At 38.3% G+C, this 24,794-nt stretch overlaps 1 protein-coding gene across 2 annotated transcripts in view; it reads left to right on the top strand.

Moving 5' to 3' along the window:
* Window positions 1-24,794, top strand: part of CDH13 (cadherin 13) — a 447,757-nt gene that overhangs the window by 199,042 nt on the left and 223,921 nt on the right. For both annotated transcript variants that reach the window (XM_010403504.4, XM_019288275.2), the window contains exon 5: window positions 16,273-16,425. In XM_010403504.4, the coding sequence (XP_010401806.1) occupies window positions 16,273-16,425 (153 nt within the window). The remainder of the gene's footprint in view (window positions 1-16,272; window positions 16,426-24,794) is intronic.

The following is a 24,794-nucleotide window of genomic DNA, read 5'->3' as shown; positions in this document are numbered from 1 at the left end:
GTGGAGAAGCTGAAGGTGTAGATAAATCTGATCAATAAACCATATATGGGTTTCTCTACTGAGAGGAAATGCTTCCTTCGGCTAAAAATGATTGAAACATCAGTGTGGAAATAGATTTCCATAGGGAACGTTATACCGATAGGTGTTCTCAAGGATTTATACAGTGATTTATGTTGTTTAACACAACAGAAATTATCTGGAAAAGGAGACATTGCAGTGACAGAGTTTGCAGATCATCCAAAACGAGTCAAGGGACTGACAAGTAATGAAAAGATTAGAGTGTTGCAGAGCAATTTAACAGTACTGAAGGTTAGAGCTCGTTGATAATTTTCGTCAAGCATTGTGATATTCTGTGTATTGACACAAGATGTGGAGGACAAAAGGAAAGGGTGTCCTTGCTGTTATGCCTGAGGGTTTCTGATGCTTGTACAGGATGGCATCGATCACCACTGCAGGGAGAATCCAGGGGCAAATGTATCCAGGAATGACCCCGAGCCATTCCTGTGTAATTTTTGGTTCATCTTTGAATTATTTGTACTGCTCTCTGTAAAGAAAACACACTACAGAAACATTTCAGGGTGGCTGCACAAATAGTTACTTTGCAGTTCTGTATTTCCACAAACCATGTCTAGTTTAAGCTCTTGTTCTTCCAAATACAATTTCTATCATTCAAATGTGTCTGGAAAGCAGAGAGAAGGGGTGAGGAATGTCTGACTCATTATTTGTCTTCAAATATTGCTTTATTATTTATAGAGTCGTTCTGCATTTCAAAAGCATGTAGGCAATGGTAGAAACAAAAAGCTATTTCTGAAAGCAGTGAGATTGAAGTTACCAAGGCCACATTTTCAGGGGAATTTAGGTGTCCCTTTTCCTTCATCACGATGGTGTGTGTAATCCACAGATAAATGGAGTTAAACAGTTACTTCTGCCATTTCCGATAATTTGTGCATCTCCAGTTCTCCTGTAGTGTAAAGGGAGATGTTATAATGTCTGTTTATTGAAATAGGTGGAAAAGTGCATTGGTCAGAAGGAGCCACAGTCTTGCACCAAGTACAAACCCTTGAATAAACCCCAAAAGGCTCTGGGGAAGTTCTGGGTGCTCCCGAATATTGTGCAGTTCTGAAAGTTGCTCAGAAAGAGGTCCCTTGTCTCTAGTGTGACTTCTTTTGGAGAGAATTGCTCTCTTGTGTTTTAGAGGGCTGCTGGACTTTAGGTTGGTTCCTTGCTGCTCTTCCCCTGGGATGCTGGGCTGACACATCCGCTGTTTGCAGGTGAAACTGAGCTGTTCAATGTGCAGGAGTTGTCCTGGAGGCTGGGGACATTTGAACTTGGGGTTTTTGATTGGGTGGTTTTACGCTTCAGTTCTACCTCTTCCTCTCCAAGGTACTGCAGAAGGGCTAGATTTAGTGACCAAATTTTCTAATATAAATTTCTCTAATATTTATTTTTCTGTAGATTTAGTTTAATGCTGATATACTGTGCTGTCAATTGAAAATTCCCAAGATAGGTCAAAGTGGTAGATGTAGAGAAGCAGTCCTAATTGATGAGAGATCTGTTTTCTTGCCCATTGATTTCTCTGGCTGAAATTGAATGATTTGCAGTGGAAATGACGTGACTATTCTTTCTAAAGATCAATTTCAAAACCATTTCTGCTCTTCGTATTAGCTGGGGAATCCTGGGACTGTTTTAAGATCTTTCTGTATTCTAAACATATTAAGTGTAACCATAGAAACATACATATTAAGGTGATTTTAATTATTAATAAACTTGGTAGATGTTGATGAATTATTTTTGTACCTCCACAATGGGTTGTTGACTAATTTACATTTTTAAAAAGTTACTAATACCATTAAATATTGTTTTACTTCTATTTGAGAATTGTGATCATATGCCTGCAGCCTTAACTTCTGGTAAAAATTAAACAATAGCTGATCCTGGGGAAACTAACTTGCTACATTAATCTAAAGGCTCTTTTTGCCTCATTAATTATTGCTGTGGTTTTACCTTCATTTCCCTTAAATTAGAAGAGAAAAACACATTATTTTAGTTTCTTGCTGAATTCTTTGTGAGGGTGGGTACACTCTTGTGCCTTCTTCTTTGTAGGTGTTAGCATATTATTTGGATGATCTCCATATATTTTAATTCTATTTTCATATGAGACTCACTAATATTTTAGAGAAGTCCAGTCCCTTTTACCTGAAAATATGTAGTAAATCTGTAGTAAAACAGGTTCAGTAGTATACGTAATATAATATTTGTTATCTTTGGATGTTTTAGTCATATATAACTGCAGTCAAATATAGGGACACAGCAATTAATTACACCAGAAATAGCTGTTAAGGATTTCATTTGTTCTGAATAATGGAACTACAGTAATGATCTGGGCCTGTATAAACTGGTGAGAATGGATTGGGCTGTTTGTTAGCACTGAGCTGAAGCAATGCCTATGAATACCAGGTGTGTTTTGGATTCCCACCTATGTAATTGAAGTCAAATATGGCCATGGGTGGTTATAGATTATCACTTAATAATGCCACTATCTGTAAGGAGTGGTTAGTATGAAGGGGAAACAGCCATGGAATGAAATCCTGTTTTGTTTTTTGGGTGTGTCTTCTCTTTTCCCTGCATTAGCAGTGTGTCAGTGCCTTGTTAGGGCTGTAAAGGCCTCAGCAGTGGCTGGGTGATGTTCCAGAGTTAAAGCCAAGGCTCAGAATAGCTGTGGCTACAATGCTGGTGCACAGTCCAGCTGCATCCTCTCTCTGCACACTAACGTGGAGCAGGTACTGGTAGGATATTTGTATTTTGCCAGTTTAAAATAGCACTGGAGACCTATTTTTCTGTTTGACTCCTATTATATTTCTATCATTATAGGATAGCTGACATATTTGTTCAGCACCATAGGATAAAGCCCTGAGAACACTGAATTAAGGGAGACACCAAACCCTTCTTTCCCTCAGCCCTTCTTCCAGACTCTGGCATCACCTTCCCATTTCTGACCGAAGGGTGAGTGCAGGTTGGAACCACTCCAAGGATGCTCTGGCATCAGGATCACTCCTGGGTTGAATCCACCTCCAATCCCCTGTTCCAGACATTACCAGAGCACAAATCCATGGGGCTTTTTCTCTTGGAGCCCAATATTACCCTTGGAATAGCAGACTATGTCAGTTTCATTGCCATTAAACAACATTAAACTGCTCTTTTAAAGCTGGATTTAAAATTGCTTAAGCTTGTTCTGGTAGATAGAACAGAACCTCCTCGACTTCTCAGCTCATTGAGAAGCAAGATCTCGTTACAAAAGAGGGAATTTCTTTCTAACATTTAGAATACTTTATACAAACATTCCCCTTTTTCTTTTTTGCTCTGGTTTATTCAGTGTGAAGACTTTTACTTCTTGAATGTCTTTCTTTACCCTTTATTTTCTTCAATCTCAGCTAAAGTATTAAAATGATTTTTTTCCACACTATTAGCTACATTTACATTCTGCAAGATAAAGAACACCATAGCCATTATCCACCAATCCTATGGATGTAACACTTTAGTAATTTAACAGCTCAAACTTTCACAAAATCTTACTATTAGCTTTAAATAGTATTTTTTTGACTTTGAACAGTGTTATGGCAAAGCAATTGTACGTGACTGGAAAGCATCTAACTTTGTCAGAGTTAGAAAAGATAAAGCTGTTCCAGGTAGTAGAAAAATATTTTGTATTTAGCCACAAGTAGATTAGAAAGCTCAGAAATTTTTAGTTTTAATTGTATATTAACTGTAATTAAGATTTAAATAATGATAAATGATAAATTCAGAGGCTGATACTAACTTGCAAGTTTATGAAATGTAGTGTTTAAAAAAACCCAAAATCCATTATTTCTATTGCCTACAATTTTTTCTTGGCCTCAGACCACCATTGGGCAAAATCAAACCTTTTATTGTGTATTTACCCTCCGGTTCATTCCTTTAAAAAGTAACTTTTATTCAATTCACTCAATAACATAATTTATATTCTTTTTGTAATATATGGGTTCTTGAATGTTAATATTTTAATTGTTAATAGTTTGTGATGGAGGCCTAACAATACAGTTGTTACATTAATGAATTGCACTATGGAATATTTTTTTTCCTGCAGTCTTAGATGTCATGAAATACAGTTTTTTAAGGTGTATTTGTTATGAAAAGACATAAATTAGACATTGATGGACTGGGGTTCACAGAACATTGAAAAGCTCAGCTGCATATGGGATAAAAACAGAGATAAGTGACCAAGATGAATGTTTTTTGAAGCTGCCTTCTGAAATTTTATTTATTTATTTATTTAAATGGCAATGTGTAACAGTAACACCTTTTAGGTAGCTTAGAAAGTTATTTTCTAAACAGAATGAAGTACAGATTTTTATGTGAATAGGTTCAGTCTAGAGCTTCCTGTAAAAGTCATCTTAGACTTTGGGAATGTTTCGTATTTAAAAGGGGCATTTACAGTTTAAGCTCATATTTAATAATTACTGGTTGAAACATCCAAAGGTTGCTATGTGCAACCTTTAAAGAATTTATTTACTGAAGCATTAACTAAATTTGTGTTTTTAGTTTAAATTTATTTTATTGAAATCCTTTGCAAATGTGGGCAATGCGGATTCTGAGAATCATTACTGCCCACTATTACATGGCAGTTTTACTTGTTATGTAGTGAAGGGTGAGGAAGAGATCTGTATTTATCAATGCACTTTGAAAACTGGGAAAAGATTTTGAAGAATCTGTGTCACCTGACTTGAAGACATTTTTTCTTATGATGGCCAACAAGACACTGGTTTGGCTGAATTCTGGAATAAGGCTTCTTAAAGGAGATTACTTCAAACTTTAAATACAATGTAATTGATCACTCACATTCTGTGGATTATTTGTTATTTATTCTCAGAGATACCACCAAATCTTACTTATACTCTTAAAATAATCTGTTCGAGCTCAAAGTGAACAACTGTGCAAGCCTTTCCAATATCCCTGTAATCCCCTCAAGGTTTCAGATTATTTCTGTAGGAGATTTTTGGCTTTATATGAAGCTTTGATTCTAAATGAGTAGTTAGATTAAATCAGGTTGACATTTGTTTGCCAGCAGAGAAGATCAGTGGCAACTGGTTCACTTGAGATAACACTTGCTAAGGACTGTCATAGTGAGAGTTCTCGCTATGTAGAAAGGGTACTTAATGTATTTCCTGTTCCAAATTTGGCTTTTTCCCACAGTTCTGGTGAGGTGAGGTTGATGTTATGACAGCTTTGTGCTTTGCTTCCTCAGTAAATCATTTGTTCCAGGGGTACTGAGGTTTTGATGTGAGTCTGGTTTAGCTGGACGAGCTGCAGAAAGGATCCCTCCAGATGAACGTGCATTTGCCTTTTCTCTGTTTTTCTCTTGCTGACTGGTGGAGACTGACACAAAACTGCAAGCACATTAATGTTTGCATGCTCTCACATCAAACTGTGTCTCCAGGTATAGATGCCAATCTCTGCACACAAATGCAAATGTTTATGCAGAAATATTGATACAAATATCTGTGTCAATAGGAGACAAGACTAAAACAAAGCCAACCTCACTTGGAAGAGAAACAACTTTTGGCTTGCTGAGTCAGAAGATGTAGATGCTCTGTGTAGTTACATTTTATGGCTCAGCTTCCAGTTTTTCGAGGAAGGAAATTATAAAATTTACATGAATTATCACACTAACCTAGAGCGACTCTTTTCTGCATAAATTCAGGTTGGGTAATTGGTGTTGTTGCAAAATTGAATTAAATAGTTTTGCAAGTTCAGAATTAGGTATATGGAGTTATGCTGATGTGAGTAAACAGGAATAATTTCTTATTGTCTAAGATTTTATTGGGGGAAAGCCCTTAAAAAGGCCACAAACAGGGGAAGACATGTTTACAGTGGATACATAAAGTAAATCCTTGGTGTGCAGCAGTGACAAGAACTATCCTGACTTCATGGTACCTACCAGCAATTTCTGATCACACTTGATCCATTTGTGTGATTTTAGAAATGTGTCAGTAGTTTTAAAAGTTCACTCCAAAGACCTCTTGTATTTTTGTCATGTACCTGGGAAAAAACAGATGTTCTGTTTTGGGTCTCTCCAAAACCCTCGAATTACTGCGTGTTTAGCATGTTGTATCTTGGGGTACAGTCTGCCCATGTTCAAATTGCTAATTAGAAATAAAAATGCCATAGAAGGAATGGCAAAACCTGCAGTGAAAGTATCAGGATCAGAGATTCAGCCTTCATTTTCTTCTAGCTTCTCAAGTAATGATTCAGCTTTAGGAGCTGATGACTTGGCTCTAGTAGATATTTCATTTGTTTTTTTTTCTAAATCTCTTTTCAATATTAGTATGATTAGGATTTTTACTAATACAGTACATTAATACAATACTATTAAAATTGTCTACTTCTAGATTTTAAAAAGTTGGTAATGCTATCATTTAGTCACAATAGACTGCTTTTGTTTCAAATTAAAGGCAGTCAAATTTATCAAGGTGTAGTTAAAACTTTCTTTTGAGTATATAACCTTATCAGAGGTTTCTGTTGCGTAGTCTGTGTTAGATCTCCAAGCACAGAGTCACTTATGGAATTGCTAACAAAGGTCTTTCAAGGAATGTGTGATAAACTGTGAAACCCCTCACTCAGCAAAGAAACACCAACGTGGGTGTAGGAGTCATTAGGAGATTTGAAATGCTCTCCAGTGGCAGCAATTTCCTCAGCTGTGAGGATTTTTTCACCTCTAGCTGATGAGAATTCATTCCATTTGAGCTACAGAAACAAAAAGGCAACACAGCTGGTGATATCTGCCAAAGGTGAAAGAAAGGAAGAAAGATGGAGGGAATCAAAAATAAGAATAATTAAAGAAAGAAAGCGTGTGGGGAAAGAATGTAAATTTAACAGGACAAAGTAGGGAGCCAAAAATATTTCTGAGAAGTATTTTTACATCCATTTATGTACCCAGCCAGGGAGGAAAGCAGTGGTGTTAGTGGAGGGCCTGGATCTGGATGGTTTTTAGCATGGAGAAAAGTGGAACAAGACATTGGGTCAAGACTTGGGGTAGGGCTTGTGGGTCAGTGGTCAGGAGTCACTGCATGTTTATTGAGATGTGCTGGCAGTTTAGGCTTCCCACAGATGAAGGACATTCTGGCTTAGCTCAATTCCTTAATTTGATCTGAAGTCAGGCTGGGTACTACCCTGGGTGTGGGTAGGATTGTTCCCTAATTTTATACCTTTTATGCTGCCATTGTAGGTGGGTCAGGAGAGAGCTGAATGGTGGTTTTGTGTTATAAATGAGGAGGAGAAATCTGACAAATCTTTCCTCTGCCACCCTTGAATTCATTCTAATTCACTTCTGTTTGGGTTATGTATTCACATGTATCTGAGTTTCTAATGAATTATATTTTGTCTATTTTTCCAATAATGACTTAGAACTAAATCACAAGTAGATTAACATTAATTACACTTTTTTTCCCCCTAAGCATGTAGGTGAAATTTTTGTTCAGGATTATGATGACATTGATAATTTAAGGGCCATTATGAAGAAAACACAAATTATATTTACCATTCATAATTTTTAATTGACATTTCTGCCTAGAATTTTTAAGAAGTTGCAGCTACTCACAGCTGTTTTGAATTGACCTCTGATGGTTTTAGATGAAAAGTGGGGTGGATTCACTGATAAAAACTGAAATAAGTTTAGAGAACCAAAATTAAAATCTTTATTTTAAGCATAAAGTATCATGGAGCATTGTTGCTGATAGAAGTATTCAGTGCTTCATCAGACTGAAATGTTTAAAAGTTTTAAATATCCCAGATAACTGTCAAACACAGCTGCCATCTGCCCTCGGCAGAAGCACCAGCATCTGCTGAGATGCAGACCTGTGACCTCTAGATAACTTTCTATACACAGAAAAATATTTATCTTCTTCCTATGACCTTCCATGAAGAAGACATGAGCCATGGATTTGTTTCCTAGGGAACTAGTGACTGAGGAAAATCTATAATTAGATCTGTGGGTTGTTTGCTACAAGTGGGAATTGGGTGCTAAGCAGGTTCTTAAAGTATCCAGAAGTATTAGACAGACTTCATGTAATCGAACCAAATTTAGAAAAATACCCTTCATCATGATATTTCTTTTTTAATATCTTCAATTATAAAAATTAAATATTTTTGATAGGCTACTTACCTAAGTTCATTTTAATTGCAAAATATTTTCACATTCAAGACTCATCAGGTCGCTAGCTAAAGCAAAAATAAAATTAGTCAAAATCTTCCAAGAAATTTCTTCAACTGAGTCCTAATTTTCAAGAGTATTTCGGGTGAATCATTCTCATCAGCTCCATTTTCACACTTTACTACTCCTATTCAGTTCTTCAGGTTGGCTCTGCAACTTCAGTGTCTTATTCTGCAATTCCAGTTACTCTGCCCGGCTGGAGGGTCCCACTTAATCCAGATCTTGATTTCTTTCTTTGCTGCGTGCATGGATCTAAAGATAACATTTGTAGCTGAGTCCCAGGGGCAGTGAATGTGGCTGCAGGGAGAGGAAGCAGCCAGGTTTTTGTATTCCCCAGACAACGCAGGGCAGACTTCTCCAGACCTCATCAGAAGATTATTCCAGTTGAAATGCTGCCCTGGTGCTCCCAGCCCAGGGCCAGATCAGAGCCTTGAGCTTGTCTGGATGCTGCACAAGAGGCCCTCAGTAATAAATTAAGACTTTGATCTAATTCAGAATAAATAGCACTGTGAAGTACTTGGGAAGAGGTGCTGTAAATTGGGTCTGTTCTCCTCTTTTCCCCCATTTCTTCCAGATTTAGCTACACCTGCGGTGATTACACATTGTGTATTCTGCCCTGAGTCCTGAATTGCTGCAATTCCAAACCATTAAATGTGGCAATACCGCCTCTTAATTCCTGCCCTTTTAGATCTGCGAAAAGCTTTCAATAAAGCTCATCTGTAAATCCAAATAATGGATTGGTTTGTTTGTTTTTAAGGGGACCTTTTGAGTTCTTCTTTTAATATTGTCAAGCACAGTCAGATTTTTCCTAACAGACCACAACTTTGGAGCTACACCGTCTGGCTGTCACTCAGCAGAGAGTGGTGCTCCAATTCCTTCAAGTGACAGGGTTTGCAAGTCAGCCACTTAAGTAGCAAATAAAATATGGTGATTCAATGGCCCCTGAAAGGCCAAACCAGCCAGTGGAACAGCCAGGCCTCCTGTGACAAAGAACACCTCTAAGTCCTCTTCCTTTGAGATCACAAAAACCTGCGTTTGTGAATTCTGTGCTGTCAGTAGGGAGATACTGTTATGTACAGAATCCTGAGTCTGCAGATATATTTGTGAAATAGACTAGGAACAGGGAAAGGGAAAATTATTTGTAATGGATCTTCTTGCTCTTTATAAATTAGGAGTAAAAGGAAGCTGAGGAATTACCTGCTACAAAAGCTAATGCACATCTTGATGTGTTTATTGAATTACTTTGCTTCGATCTCTGAGCAAATGCTCACTGTTAGCTGTTTATATTGGGTAAATCCTCAAATTTAAATCCCTGCAACTGCTGGAAAGAGCTCTTCAGGGGGAATTCTTGCATCTTTGTACAACTACAATAATGAACCTGGGGCTGAAGGGATCCACCAGCGCCCAGGGCTCCCACATGCATAAATTCATTTTGCTTCACTTGAACACCTGTGCATCCCACTACAAAGCTGATCTGAATTTTGTAAACATTTATGAGTAATTACGATAAAAAGCCATTATGTTGAGAAGATATTTTTTGGTTGAATATCAAATATCCTATTTGTTCTGATTATTCTAAAAAGACCTGGAAAATGGAGCCCTGGTGGTGAAACAGCTTCACTGGTTTTTAACATATTGTGTCATTTTCATACATTGAATTATTTTGGTGAAATATTTGCCTGTGGAATATAGGAACCTTGTCAAATTTCAGATTTGCAGTTGTTTCTACTTAGTAAAACATTGTGTTTGCACTGATGTAACAAAATAATAGTTGGTATAGTACATTTTACAGGAGGTAGAGCACCAGTCCAAAAAGATCCTTCAGTGATCCACCCACTTTTTGAGCCGCACAAGTTCTATTTCCTTCGTGTACATGAAGTTCTCAGAGTGGTGCTTGATCAGAGCATTCAGAGTTTTGTCTGAATGGCTGAATTTGCAATCAGCCATGTAAACATGCATCAAAAGTATGCTAAACCTGTGTGCTTTAATTTTCCCAACGTTGTTCCTAAATCTGACGCTTCCTGAAACATTTTGCATGATAAAGCTCAGAGTTAAAATGCTAAAAAGGACCCTCTTGGGAATATCAGTGTATGTTTTTTCATTTTCATAATTCATTTAATTTTGATGCCTGATTTTTTTAATTCCCATCTTCCTTCTCTGAAAGTTGGTATAAAAGTTTCCATGTTTGAGGTATTAGTACACCCAGTACTGAATATTTCAGAAATTTTATACAGATACTAAAACACTTCAGTTTACAGATGCACTATTGTAATAATACACACGTTCCTTTTTTTTCTGTAATTCATAAAAGCCTTAAGAGAACAAGTGCAAAAGAATGTGACTAAGAAGTAATTGCTACTCTTGTAGTAAGAGTTTTGCCCAGTGCCACTGAGGTTTAAATGTAGGTAGCAGTGACTGTGGGATTTCATTTATGTACTTTAGAGAAGTAAAAACGAAATCCCAAAGTATTTATAAGAATAAATAACAAATAATTCACAGGAGTAAACACAGAGTGTAAACTTTGTTAAAGGATTAATTACGTTGTACTTAAAGTTTTAGGTAATCTCTTTGAGGAGCATTGTGCAATAATTCAGCCGAATCTGTATCTTAAAGTGCAAAATTCAGATATTTTGTAGTAATGTGTTTCACCCAGGATCTGAAATAGAAAATAGGTCCTTAAAGTTTAAAATAACTGAATTATGGCTTTCTTTGCTGGGTAAAACCCAGTCTGTTGTCTACATACATTTTCTTTCTCTGGAGATCAGTATATGTGCATTGTTATCTGGACTGTCAACAGCATCAAGGAAAATGCTTGGAGCTGATGATACAGAAGGGATGTCTGGGGTACTAAATGTAGTTTTTCCCAGCTCTGCTACCCCCAGAACGCAAACTTTTCACCTCAATGTTGTGTTCCCTTGCCTTGGCTGTCACAGAGGTTGGGTTTATGTTGTATATTCCCATTGCTGGCCACATTTCCCTTTCCATCCCATGCCCATGGATTCTGGAGTGCCCTTCCAGTTGCAAGCACAGATATCAGTATTTGAGGGAGTGATTGACTGGCTGGTTTCAGCTTTGCAGGAAAGCTCGTGGAGATGGACACAGCTTTGAAAACCTTGCCTCTTAAATAGACTGGAGACTGAAAACTGATCTGAAAACGGCTTGAAATTTAGAACCTTGATATCACCTGGTTTTGCTTTCCATAAACAACTTTAATTGCTGAAGTTTTGTTTTGCTGTTAACTTGAATTTCACAAATATTGTTCATTCTTGTCTCCATTAACTTGTTTTGGATAACACCCCGAAAGGGCATTTGCCCAGATTTGCTTTGATTGATAATAGAGTGAAACTAATAACCCTTTATGTGAACAAGAGAAAGTGGTACCTGAAAGATACCCTGTGCTGGGTTTATCCCTAATTATCAGGAATAAAGGACATAGTCACTTAGAGAAGCTTTATAATTCCTGTTACCATTATGGGAATGAATCCCCTGGATTTTCTTGCCCGTCACCTGTACGTGGAGTGAATCTGGAGAAAGTTAAAATCAGAGAGAAACCCACTGTCAGGCTTGGCTGACATCTGCCTTCGTCAAAGAGCACAATTTGGCTCCCTTGCTCAGCCAGTTTATCTAATATTTCATTAAAGAAGATAGAGGTATTAAATTTTGCATAATAAATTATTAAACTCAGCAAATTATATAAATTCCTTTCTAGACACGGGTTTTGTATATTTAGCTTACAGTAATGAAGCAGTTTCTGTTGGTTAATGCTTTTGAATAACGATGGGAATATTTTACATTTGTTTTGAGTCGGCGTGGAGCAGATGGATCCTCTGTCTGTAAAGAGTAATTTTCAGTGTGGCAGGACAGGAAGTGCCTGTTTATTTATACAATATCTAAACAATGACCCTAAAACATTGTTTTGTTCTTGTGCTCTTGTTTTGCTCAGTGATTAGAGGAAAAAAATAGTTCACCTTTAAATATTCCATGAATAAATTTGTTTCCTAAGAGGCTTGGGGGGGGGGGAGGGGGGAGAAGCAGGAAACACCAAAACCAAACAATCCCACAAAACAAAACAAAACAAGCCCCTCAAGAGAGACATTGTAAAGCTCTGAAATGAAAGGAACTGGGGAATGAACCAAATATTTCTGTCTGGCGGTGGGATTAGTTTTCAAATTAAAAAGTGAAACTATTATGATGCATCTATAATTCACCTGGCATCAAGAACTAAGAAATTATGGGAGTGGTTGAGGCAAACACTTCTTAAAGAATAAAACTGGTAGCTGAGGATGGTGCTGTTTAGGACAGATTTGCTGGCACTGCAGAACTGTGAATTCTCTCTCTCGGGGCAGTGTGGGGGTTTTGTACTTCTATTTCTCTTCTTCTCTTGAGAACACTCTGATTTACTTTTGCGATAAACCCGTAACAACAGGGGGATCACATTGCTGAAATGAGTTTAGCTGCGAGGGATGCATAATGTCAGCTGAAAAATAGCACTGGGAAAATACGTTTTGGCCATGGTTCAGCAGAGAGCAGCTCCTGTCAGCTACATGATGCTCTGTTTGCTTGGAAGTGTCTTTGAGTCAAGCAGGATCCCAGAGCCTCTGCCTTTTGCTGCACTGTGGTGGGTGCTGTGTCTGGGGGATGGATCACTTCAATTCCCAATTATTCTCTGAAGTACCCTTGAGATGGGAAAGTGAGCAGTGTCTGAGTCTCCATCCAGTGCTGTCCTTGGGTCCTGGGTGAGGAAATAGCCTTCCACAGCCCATGTTATTGTGGGGTGCTCAGCTGGTGTCTATTCTGAGCCATCTGCCCACAGAAAGTCCCCTCTGAACTGTGACATCAGAACAAGGGAAAATGAAATAGGTAGAAATTGGGATGCTGGGTAGAGAATTCCTGTCTTATCCATATTCCCAGTGGGTGGGTTGCAGGGTCTTGTGCTGCCTTAACAACCATTTCCTAAGAATGCAGAGCCTTTATATTCAACATGTAGCCACTGCCATATGGTGCAGACATTTTCAGTATTAGAACCTGCACTGAAGTTCCTGAAGCTGTGAAAAAATTATGGAAATAACTGTGTCTGTCTGGGCTTCAGGTAGCAGTGACTGTGGGATTTCATTTATGTACTTTAGAGAAGTAAAAACGAAATCCCAAAGTAAACATTCCAGCAGATATAATCTGGCCTTGTTTTATCTCTGCTAAGATACTGGGAAAGCATTGTTCTGCAAACGCGTCGTGAGCTAGGAAATCTTCATGTGAGCAGTGCTGTGTTTGTGCCAGTGCTTAGAATCTCAGCCTTGCCAGAGGAGATGTCAGACAATCCTCCTGTTTTCTTCCTTGCTCTTGTTGAAGCACCAAACCATATGGCAAATTAAGCCTGATTTTTATTAAACTTTTCATTGTACTGAGCTCCGTGCGAACTGGGAAATGCACTTTCTTTGAACTATGCAGCCATTATATAAGCATCTTAATTAGGAGATGTTAATGTTCTCCCTGACATTCCTGGGAGTTTGCGGCTCCCTCTTGTGGCTAATTAAGCGTTTTAAGGAACCTTCTGAAAATGACTTTTTGTGAGCCGCCCGCAGCTCTTGAGCAAACGCTGCCGTGGTGCCCCGAGCAGCTCAGTGCTGGGCTCTGTGTCACAATATCAGGCTGAAGGTGCTGTGCCATCCCTGGAGGCACGGACAGGTAAACAGATAAAAGAGAAAGGCCTGCAAAGGGTTGCACTATGAATGTGATGGCTCCCTGAAGTCTTCAAAAAGCTGAGTGAGCTCATGCAGTCATTTAGAAAACTTCTGCTCTCTGGTAACTCTGCTCCTGCCATACATTAGATGCTGAAGAAGGGTTTGAATCTAGAGTGGGGATGAAATATGGGATATGTCAGCTCCAAGGAGCACAAATCTTCCAGGCACCACATTGGGATGTCTCACTCTCAAATTCAAGGTTAAGATCTTTGCCAGATTTGATGTTGAGAAGAAACCTTCCCACCAGTTGTTTTTGCAGGGACTACTACTACTACTACTACTACTGTTATTATTATTCTTATTATTGTTATTACATTCTTGTTTTTCTATCTAGTGTGGAAAGAAATCTCTGTATGAATACCTGGATTTTTTTTTTTCACAAATTCCCTTTCAGAGCCCAATATTTGTTTTTCCTTCTTATTGTGGATTGTTACAACTGGGACATTGTGTTTATACTATGTCTTAAATTTGTCATAAACAGTTAGGTAATGTTTGATGGCTCTGGTGGAAATGGCTGTAGTATAAACATCTCTGAGTTAGAGTTTTGTGCTGGTGTGGGGCTGATTTCAGGCCTTTCAAACCACTGCTCTTATATGGGAAGGGGCACTTGCCTCATAATAAGTCTTGGACATCAGGGCAGAAAAGTATCAATTCATCTTTTCCTTAGAAAAATGAGCAATGGTCATGACATTGCAAAATCTCAAGCGTAGCTTTGTGTTAACAAAAAACCACGTGTTTTTAGGATTGACATAAAAATATCAGAAATTGCTCAAAAAAGGACCTGAACAACAGGTAACTTTTCAGTAGGAGCTATTAAGTTTCAGTCTCATCACCAAACCAGAAGTCACAAAGTGACTTTGCCCTTTTGTCACCTGCAGTGTTGCCTGCCTCTGTGTTTTGGCATGACTTGCTCAAAAATACACAGGAAGAAAACTTCATCCATTAGTGTTTCTGAGTGTTGGAAGGAGGGGGGAAAAAGAGGTGAAACTGGTTTTTACTTTGAAATGTCTCCCTTCCCCAAAGGGTTTGTGGAGTGAAACTTTATCTCTGAAAATGCTGGTTTCCTATTTCATAACTCGTGGCAATTTCTTCTCAATTAAAATAAAGGAATAATGATTATGGAGTCAAGTCAAAATCTCACTGCCCAGTAATTTGCAAACCAGCGTTTCTCAACCCACAGCAGTAGGGCAGCAAACATTTATTTCCTCAGGGACATTATTAAACACCCTGCATATTTATTATCTCAGAATTGGAGAGGGTCCAGATTTCTAAGGCTACTTTCTCCCTTCCTCTTCCTGAGCTGTAATTCAGACCAGCATATAAATTTTTGTCTTAGTGTTTCTGTGGAAATCAGCAATATGAAATTGTTAGGAACAAAAGAACGTGGAACAGCAGAGGTGGGAAAAGCTTGGCAAGATAGTCAGCCTTAAAGGGCAAGATTAATTATAATCCCTCAGATTCTGGTGTACAAATACGAATTTGCAAAGTGTGTAGCTTATAACTAACATTGTGTGGCTCTGCAGGTTTGTGAATGTTACTGTTGCTAATGTGAGGCTGCCTTGAAATTGGATTTTTAGGGATTTTGTTCTCATGGGAAAATAAGGTGGTAGTAACAAGGAGTTGCCATACACACATGGGTGTGTGCATACACATAAATAGAAATTTGGGAAGTGGACTAATTCCAGCTGTGTGACTCAGGAGTATTCTGGGCAGGATACTCCAATATTTTCATGCAGAGTTTTTTCCATTGATTTAAAATCCTGGGAAAGGAAGAGTTAGAAAGAGGACTGGGGGGAAAAAACCCAACCTGAAAGTAGTGTGTAATAACTTCACAATGACTAATAAAATATTGTGTGATGGCTCTCTGGTATGGTAAGTGTTGTTGTGAAATAAGAGTGCTTCTTGGCAATCAATAGAATATGTCTTTTTTTTTTTGTAAGTTTGTAGCTGTTCTATCAATTTAACTAAAAAGAAGAAATAGCATTAAATGAAATGTCAAATTCTAGACATAGAGTGAATTCAGTGGTAGAATAACAGAAACTTTAAGTAGTGAAATTGAAGACACTAAAGATAAGATAGGAACTGGCTGAGAGCATGAGTAGCTTTTCCAGGGTTTAACACAAAATTGCACAGTGTCTTGTGAATGATTGCAATCATATTTTATAGTTACATTTTATTGGCAGGGAGCATAGCTCAGCATTAGTTAAAAAACTGAAATGACTTATGTGGTTTTAGGATGACTTTAAAAGATTTTACAACTTGGCCTGTCGCTTGTTTCCTGCCATGCAGGTCATCAGAAGTGAAGGGACAGAGGGAGTAAAGTTTCGGCTCTCTGGAAAGGGAGTAGATCAAGACCCAAAAGGAATTTTTAGAATCAATGAGATGAATGGGGACGTCTCCGTGACCCGAGCCCTTGATCGAGAAGCGATTGCCAATTATGAGGTGAGTGCTCAGAGCAATAACATCTCTGCCTCTCTGTTGATAGTGTGTATTTTCTAAATGTGTACTTGCTCCTGAAAGATCTGCAGTTAAATTGAAGACTCGATTGCAGCTACTGTCCTATAAAATTTCAAGAAGAACCATTGGAAATGGTAAACGTGCTTGTTTTTCACACTATTGAAACTTCTCTGCTTTCTGCTTGGAATTTCTGTCATTTATCTTTAGTGGAAATGCTGTCTGAACATTGTGTATACATTTGATTTCTGAACAGAAAATTTTTTTTGGACAAAGGAAGATCTTTTGGGGAAGTTGTCACTATGGTACTACAGAATTATGCAATTTTATTGTGAAATAGTCAATGTAAAGTACTATTGAACTCCATTTTTAGTAATGGGTGTTTTTAATAGAGAGAAAGAAGATTCTGATAATATGAAAATGTTACGTAAGATGTACATCACCTACAAAGGCCTTACTAAAGATTCCTTTCCTTGTCAGTAAAAATATTTCTCTCCATTGAATACACAGCAAACGAACTCTGAAATCTGCAAAACAACTGCCCCACATTGTCCCAAAATGCATAAAATAAACAGAGGATCTGTCAGTTCATGTTTTCTATACAGCTCTGGGAATGTGCACTCACAGAGCTTGTCCCTGGCCATGTTGATCCAGCAGAACAGCAGAATTCCAGGTGCTCCCTGGTTGGTGCATGTTGCCTCTTGTGTCCCAGCACAGGGATCATCTCCCACCCTCTGGCACAGTGCCCTGGCCCCTGTGGGACACAGGCTCTGGGGACAGTCCTGGCTGCCATCCCTGATCCCTCAATTTCATGTGCTGCAGCGTAATAATCAACACTTGTACCTCCAGTGCTGTTTCCCTCCTCCTCTGGGAGAGTTTCGCAGTTGGATGATTGGTCCTACTGCTCAAACAGCACTGCTAAAATTTACCATATGCTGGTTTTCAACACTTAAACATCTACTTCGTATCTGGGTCTGCAGTGAAATGTATGTTAAGCGCTCGCACAGGATTTATGGGAGTTGCTGACGTCCTTCTTGCAAGAAAAACATTGCAGTTTCTCTTTTTAACACTGTTCCTTGTCTTCATTTGCCAGCTGTTTCCTATTTTATCAGTGGCTTTCCACCTTAATATGTTGAGTATAAACTTTGAATATTTTCTTTCCATAGTAGACTTTTCAACTTAATGCAGCAAACCACAAATGGCCCTCATATCTGATCTGGCAAAAGACACACTTAAATTAAGACCAACCCATTTCCCTGGAGGAGCCTTTTTGAAGCAGTGTAAGTTACACACGAGAAATGTGGTGTAGCAGGTGATGCAGAGCAATGTGAATGTACAGCCTGAGAGGCTGTGGTGCTTTCTGAGCTGTTATCCAGCACTCTGCTCTGCAGCTCACACCCGTCCTGCAGCAAAAAATGGGGTTGGAATGTTCTGTAGGAGAACCCTCCACTGGATTACTCTGTCTCAAATCCAGCCCATTATTTTCCAATAAAGGTATGTCATGGTGTCAGGAAAACAACAGAATTTTCTCCTTGATTTCCTAGGTACACTGAGAGATGAATAACCTGAAATATCCTTGAATTTCTCTCAAAAAGTGTTTTCTGGTTTTGTCTGAGCTTCCCCCTGCCCAGCATTGTTTTGAAAGAAAAAGTTCAAAGCAAAAGGAAAACAAGCAAAGAAGAGATCATTGTGAAAAAATACAAATTCTTTGCAAGCCATCAGAATATCAAGTGTGCAGTCAGAAGTGGGGTATGGATGAAAAGATAAAATCTGTTTGAATTCTTCAGCTACACCCAGGGAGGCTCTCCTTGAGTATTGCTTCATTTCCTGCACTTATTGCATATGCACGCAAGGAGTAAGAATTGAAAACTGTTAATAGGGTACAAAACAGAGCTTTGGTGATCAGAGTATTTCATAGAACTTTGCAGATTTTACCACCTCAGAAATTTTTTAATTAGTGAAGAATATGTAATCTGTTAAAAAATGTTGGGTTTTTTTTTTTTTTTTCACTGAACATTTGAAAATCTGGGTTTTGCTGCCCTCTTTCTCCTGGAGGAATATTGAAAAATTGTGGGAGTTTTTCTCTGGATTCACAGCAAGAGAACATGATTAAATTAGAGAGTACTAAACTTTACACAGACAACTTTGTTTATTGTTTGAGTTAATCCCTTCGTTCTGTGGTTTGTTTTTATGTATTTTATTTCTAATGAAAGTTGGAAAATATTTTAAAATAGAGTGAAAACCTTTATCTGGGGATCAGGGCCTGCCAGTCCTTTTGGTGCAGCCCATTTGTGTGGAAGTTGTATTTTCAGAGGAGTTTAAAGTTTGATTTTTAGCAAAGGAACTGAAGCTGGCAAGAGGAACTAAGGCAGCTCGTTTTAATGACTCCACCTTCACCCTCTGAGATAAACTTATTTATCCACTTGGTATATGAGCTTATTTCTTATGAAACTGTGCTCTTAAAGGCCAGGGAATGTCAGTCAGCTTCAGTTTTAAGTGAAAGTTGCTTATGAAGAAGAGCAGCAGGATTCAGGGATGATGTTATGCCCAGCAAAGACAGGCTGGTTTAGAAAACTGTGTAGCAACTCCTTTTTCCTTCTAAGGAGGTTTGTTAAAGAGCATCCTGATCGGAATTCTGCAGGTCAGAGTACACCGGTGGATTTGCATGGAATGGTTTTACTTTGGGGCTTGCTGGAGCTTGTTGACAAAGCTGCTAAATGATGCTCTGAAGAGGGGGCTTAAGCAGGCTCTGGGCACGTTATGGAATTGCTTCTGGGCTGCTGAGATAAGAGGTAGCCTAGAGCCCCTATTTAGAGGGAGCAAAAGGTGTTCTGTTGTACTAATATGCTCTCAAGTATATTTGGTTTTCTCTCCAGATTTGAATAAATCAGACTAAGTCAGAAATTTCAGACAATGGCAAAGAGTTTATTTATTTGCTATTGGAAAGTGAAGATGTGGAAAAACAGATGAAGGAGCTTGGTGGGGAGATTTAAGATGGATTTTCTAGTCCAAATCAGTGAGGTGCACACCATCCAAAACCCGCCAATAATTTATGCAATTCAGAGTCCATTGCAGACCCATATTCTTTTCTGATTCCAGCAGAGCAGAAACAGTTGTGACTTTTCAGTTCTTTCCTTGAGCAAAAAAAATCAAGTGCTTCTGTAAAGAGCTGTGATAACAGAGCAAGAGGATTCCAGTGAAGCTGGAAGGCTACTTGTGCTCAGTGTTGATAAAATCCCAGAGAATTGGGATACAAAGGGTCAAGAGAGGGCCGGTGAAAATAGAAGCCTGAAAACCAGTGATTATGGGGTAATCTGTTATTTAAAACCCCTGGGCTCGTTTTCAAAACCTCACATTTACCTGGATAATTTATTTGTAGGCAGAAATCAAGAAAAAGCAGGAAGAGTGGCGGGGGTTGATTGCCACCACCAAGTAACAAAAAGTTTCTTAGTTACAAGAACTAGTTTTGGTCTTTACTCCAAGTTAGGAGGGTGCAGAAGAGGCAACAATATTCTATTTTTTTTTTTTTTTTTTTTATTGTTCATGCATGAGATTTGGGGTTTGGCAGTCTTTGGGTACAGGAAAAAGCCTCCAGCTGCAAAAGCTCGTTTCACATGGAATTCCTGCAGCCTCTCAAGCATCTGTGGCAAAGTGTCATTGGGGAGCTCCAACTGAGACTCGAGCTTTTAAAGGGTGTTGCCATCGTCGAAAGGCAACACATGTTGCAAGGGAAGTAATCAGAAAGTGATCCTCTGCAAGCATGAAATGAAGCAGCTTGATAAAACTGTGTGCAAATTATAGCTGTGACCAAATTTACCTAGGCAATTTGAACTGCTAATGAAGAGTTAGTTTTAATTATTTTTTAAGTAAAGAGCTTTATTTGCTTTAAAAAATACTTAACAAGCAGAGGTGTGAAATCAGCCCTCAGCTTTTTTTATAATGACAGATCACACTTCCATGAAAGGATGCCTTGCAACTGGTAGTGACAGACTGAGATATTTCGAAAACTTAGGATAGCAGGACTGAAAAGCAAACTGGCAGCGTGTGGTTCTATGAAGAATTGTTTCTATATGTTGGCTAACAAGTAGGCTGAGAGGAGCGTAAAGATTGCAGACCCATCAACAGCTCTCTGGTATGAACCGCCTTACTTGAGGTAGATGTGACGAAACGTGGAGGGTGAGGCTGCAGCCCTGATGGGCTCGATTTCTGTGTTTAATAGGGAGCAAAGAATGGAAATGCTTCACAGTGATGAGGAAAACTAGCTTGGTCAGGTGCTGAGGAGTGTTTTGTGGGAAAGATTTGTAAGTACTTTAATGCATTTTTGCAGATAAGGGAAGTGTTACTGTAGCAAAACCCTGGAAGTGAATGTCTGTAATTTATCGTGTGCAGGAGGAGGAATTTGTCGTCTGTGTAAGTCCGTTTTAGCACAGCCACATCCTTTTTGGAATGATTTATCATCCCCTGATACTGAATCTCTGCTGATGCTGGCTGGGGATCTATGGACAGCACACAGAAACATTCTGCTCTTTCACAAGGAAAATCACGAGTTTGCTTCTGACTTAAAGGCTGGTCTAAAATGTATTTTAATCCTGTTATCTGCACTGGCAGATTTGTCTGCAGTGTAACTGATCTGCTCTGTTTTGAGGTGAAACCAGCTGATAGGGAACATCAGACCCCAGTCATCTCCTACAATATCCCAAAAAAGAGAAGGCACTCAATCTTTAATGGCAAGAAGGGCTTGGTCTTGTAGAGATGTAAATTTCAGTAAAATGTGCTTGATTTAATTAAAGAATCATTAATACACAGAGCCAGCCTGTTAAAATACTGCTGGTTTCAAATTGCATCTGTTACATCAAAAAATCGTAGAGTAATGGCAGAGTTCAAAGTTTCAGGGAGGAATCCCGACTCTTTAGCAAGGGGAAATAAAAGAAAATTTTACTGCCAAAAAAAGAAAAAAAGAAAAAAAAGAGTTCTTGTGGAAGTATAAACTATGATTATTAATCATATAGAAAATTATTTATGTACATGAGCTGCAGTCAGATCAGCTGAAATACAGCTGAGAATTCTGGCAGTGGAAAACATCTCTGCAGATTGTGTTGTGTTATATTTAGGAAGTGCATGAGATATATGGTGCTTTCTCTTTATTTTGCTAAGTTTACAAATATATTCATTCATGTGCTCACATGTTGGGGCACCAGGACAATTGAGAGAGGGCTCTTCAAAACAAAAAACCTGGAGGCAGAAACAAACCCAGCAGAAGCAAAGGCCTGGATCCTTCCATGAGATCCATACGGGCAGGCTCCCAAATTCATGGGCAACTTTCTGGCATTGATTGTTTACCAAGGTGAAAGCCAAGGTGATCACCATAACTGTGGGCATAAATCAAATATTTGAGCATATAAATTTGAAGTGGAGTCACATTTCTTAAAATTATGATTTAAGTAATTGCTTGCACAGCTGGGATAGAGATGGGATTTCCAGCTATTGGAAATATTTCTTTCCCAAGGTTGGTTTTGGGGATAAAGAGAAAATCTGACAGGAAGTGAAGCTAAAATTCATGCTGTTGTTATGTATATTCTCCTATTTTGTCTCAGGGGCACAAAATCTTCTATATAAACTCTCTAATTTACCATATCTTGTTCATTTTTACTGGCAATAGTCTGTACAATAAATACTGTATGTAAATCAATACATTCTAATGTTATGAGGTATCCACAGGGTACTGTGATTTCTTTCAGAAGGCAGTAACATCCTCATTTTATTTCTTGGGAAAGCCTGCAAAAGTCAACAGCTGGTTTTGTTGGAGGGCATTTGCTTTATCCTGAGCTCTGACTGCTCGCATGGCTTTGCCATCCCTGCTGTTCCACAGCACTGTTGTCTAATTTGTTGCAGGAATAGAGAGATATTTTGTAAAAGGGAGAAATCAACAACGCTTTGTTTGTAACCTATAATTGTCAAGGCAGTGGGCTTGGATTTCCATCCTAAAAATAACACACGCCCTCCAAACACCAGGAAAAATGAGTATTTTCTTATTGAGGAGCGGGAGAATGGAAATGCAGAGCAGTAGGAACTATGGAAAGACGTGAATTTATTGAGACAGTAACAAATGACATAAAATTCGTTTGCATGGTTGTTTAGTTTAGTAGGGTTTTTGTCTGTTGTTTTGTTAGTTTGGTTTTTTTTTTAAATTATTTTCTAATAGAACACTCCCGAAAAGAATAATGATGTGTTCAGTAAAACATGAGGAGACTAATAACATTTTTCGTCCTATTATGTTAATTATCTGTGAAACCACTTTTGTTATTATATATTAATTGCATTTTAAGGCATTTAAAAGTCATCATGCTGCTTCTTTGCTGTTTAGCATGATGGGTTTGTTTGTTTCTTTTCCCTGTTTGTGTTATAATAACCCTCAAAATATCTCACTGAGGCCTCACTGCTCTGGCTGCAATAACAATATCCAGGAAGACACTTCGCCCTTTCCTCAGAACTTGTGTTTTCCTGCAGGAAAGGAAGGAGTATTAGGAGTTCAGGGGAAAGATGGGAACATCTCTTTTTCTGGTTGGTGCGACTCAAACAGCTTGGGTAGGAGACTTTTATCTACTCATAAAACTTTCTTGAACCAGCCTGACACCCAACTAACCAGAGGTTAAAGAGAAACTAAATATCTCATCTTTAAATGGCAAAGAGGATCTTTTTCCATCTCTTATTAGGTGTAAATTTTTGTTGGTTTGCTTTTCTGGAAAAGTGCACAAGTTCTGGGAGTCCTGATCCCTTGGAGTGCAGAAATGTTGCAGTGAGAATTTAAACGTAGAGTACCCGTGCTGTGGCTCAAGGCAAAGCTTTGAAGGTCTGGCCTCGTTAATTTAATAATAAGCTTTTTCTCATCCATCAGGAACATTCAGAATGTAATACAGACATTTTTGAGGTTTGGCTGCTCAAACTTCCATATCTCTTATTCCTCACAACACAGAAAGAATTCTGTCTTATTTAGATATTTAGTCAAAATTCAGGATCTTAATGTTCTAATTGCTGGAAAGATCTTGATTTCTATGGCTACGTCCTGAACCTGGAAATGTGGGTCCCTGACTATAGCTTCTCTTTCTAAAGAAGACAGGCATGGTCTGTAATAATTTTATTTTTTTCTTTTTCTTTTTTTTAAAGAACTGAAGCAATGAATTAATTATATTTTTGTCAATAATTCCCTGTCTGCAGCTAGAGGAGCTGCTGCCTCCTTTCTGACTTCTTGTTCTTTATGTACCTGAAGAAAACTATATTACTTGTCTTATCCGTTCCTGCCATCTTCCTTTCATTCTCCATCTTCTTGCGTCCTTTTCTCTTGAACTTTTAGCTTCATTCCACAACATTTTACTCCCCCTGTCTTTCTTGATATTTTATGTCATTCACTTCCACTTTTCTTACAATCTCTGCACTTTCTTGTTCAGACACTGATGTGTTTTCTGCTCTTTATAAATAATGTTGTGAGGGGAGCACGCAATCATTGTCTGAGCATAAATTTGTTTGGTTATTGTGTAGAACCTTTCCACTGCCTTTGCAAAAGCTGTGCTGCTTTATCCATTCTAATCAGCTGTGCCCATAAATAAATCCCTTTAGAAGTCTGTGTTCTGGAAACCTTAGAATTCACAGGACTCTGCCATTTCTGCAATTTTTGTGAAATAGCCCAGTTTGTAAATATCTGATGCTAAGAAAATTTCAGTGGAAAATTGAACTTTGTTCCCATGTTAACACCTTTCAGTCTGTATATCAACTCCATCAGCTTATGGATATTAGGTGAAGAAGTGTATGATTATCTGGAAATTCCTAGCATTTGGTTTTTTAAAGTAACTCTAATGCATGGTTCTGTCAGCCCTGGAATTGTGGTCTGCTCAAAAGTGAGCTGTGCCATAGAACACCTGACTATAATTAGTTCTGTCACTTCAGAACTGTGAGTTTAATGCTTGATCTCTGTAAAATTATTGTAGGATAATGGGCCATAATTTTAAAGCTGTATCTGCATGGGTTTGGGGCAAAAACACTGAACAGGTTTTTAATTAATTCAGAGGTAAATTTTAATTAATGTGACATTTTTGCACAATGTGAGAAAAGAATTTGTATAGAATTAAGAAATAAGGATGCTTCAAGCATTCACTTGTGTACTCTGTGAGTTACTGTAACATCGTTAGAGGGAATTGGGCTACAAGAGATAAAATTTAAATATCACTGCCCAGTTGAATGTGCAGTAATCTGCAAAATCCAATCTTTTGGTATCTGCTCCTTTTTACACCAAGCTTTAGGAATGCAACAGTTTCATAGGCCCCCAAACACGGCCTGCTCATTGCTATGCATTTTTAACCTGT

This window comes from Corvus cornix, chromosome 11, assembly GCF_000738735.6.
Source record: "Corvus cornix cornix isolate S_Up_H32 chromosome 11, ASM73873v5, whole genome shotgun sequence".
NCBI lineage: Eukaryota > Metazoa > Chordata > Aves > Passeriformes > Corvidae > Corvus > Corvus cornix.
Note: the sequence above shows the minus strand (reverse complement) of the source record. Positions and strands in the feature narration are given on the sequence as shown.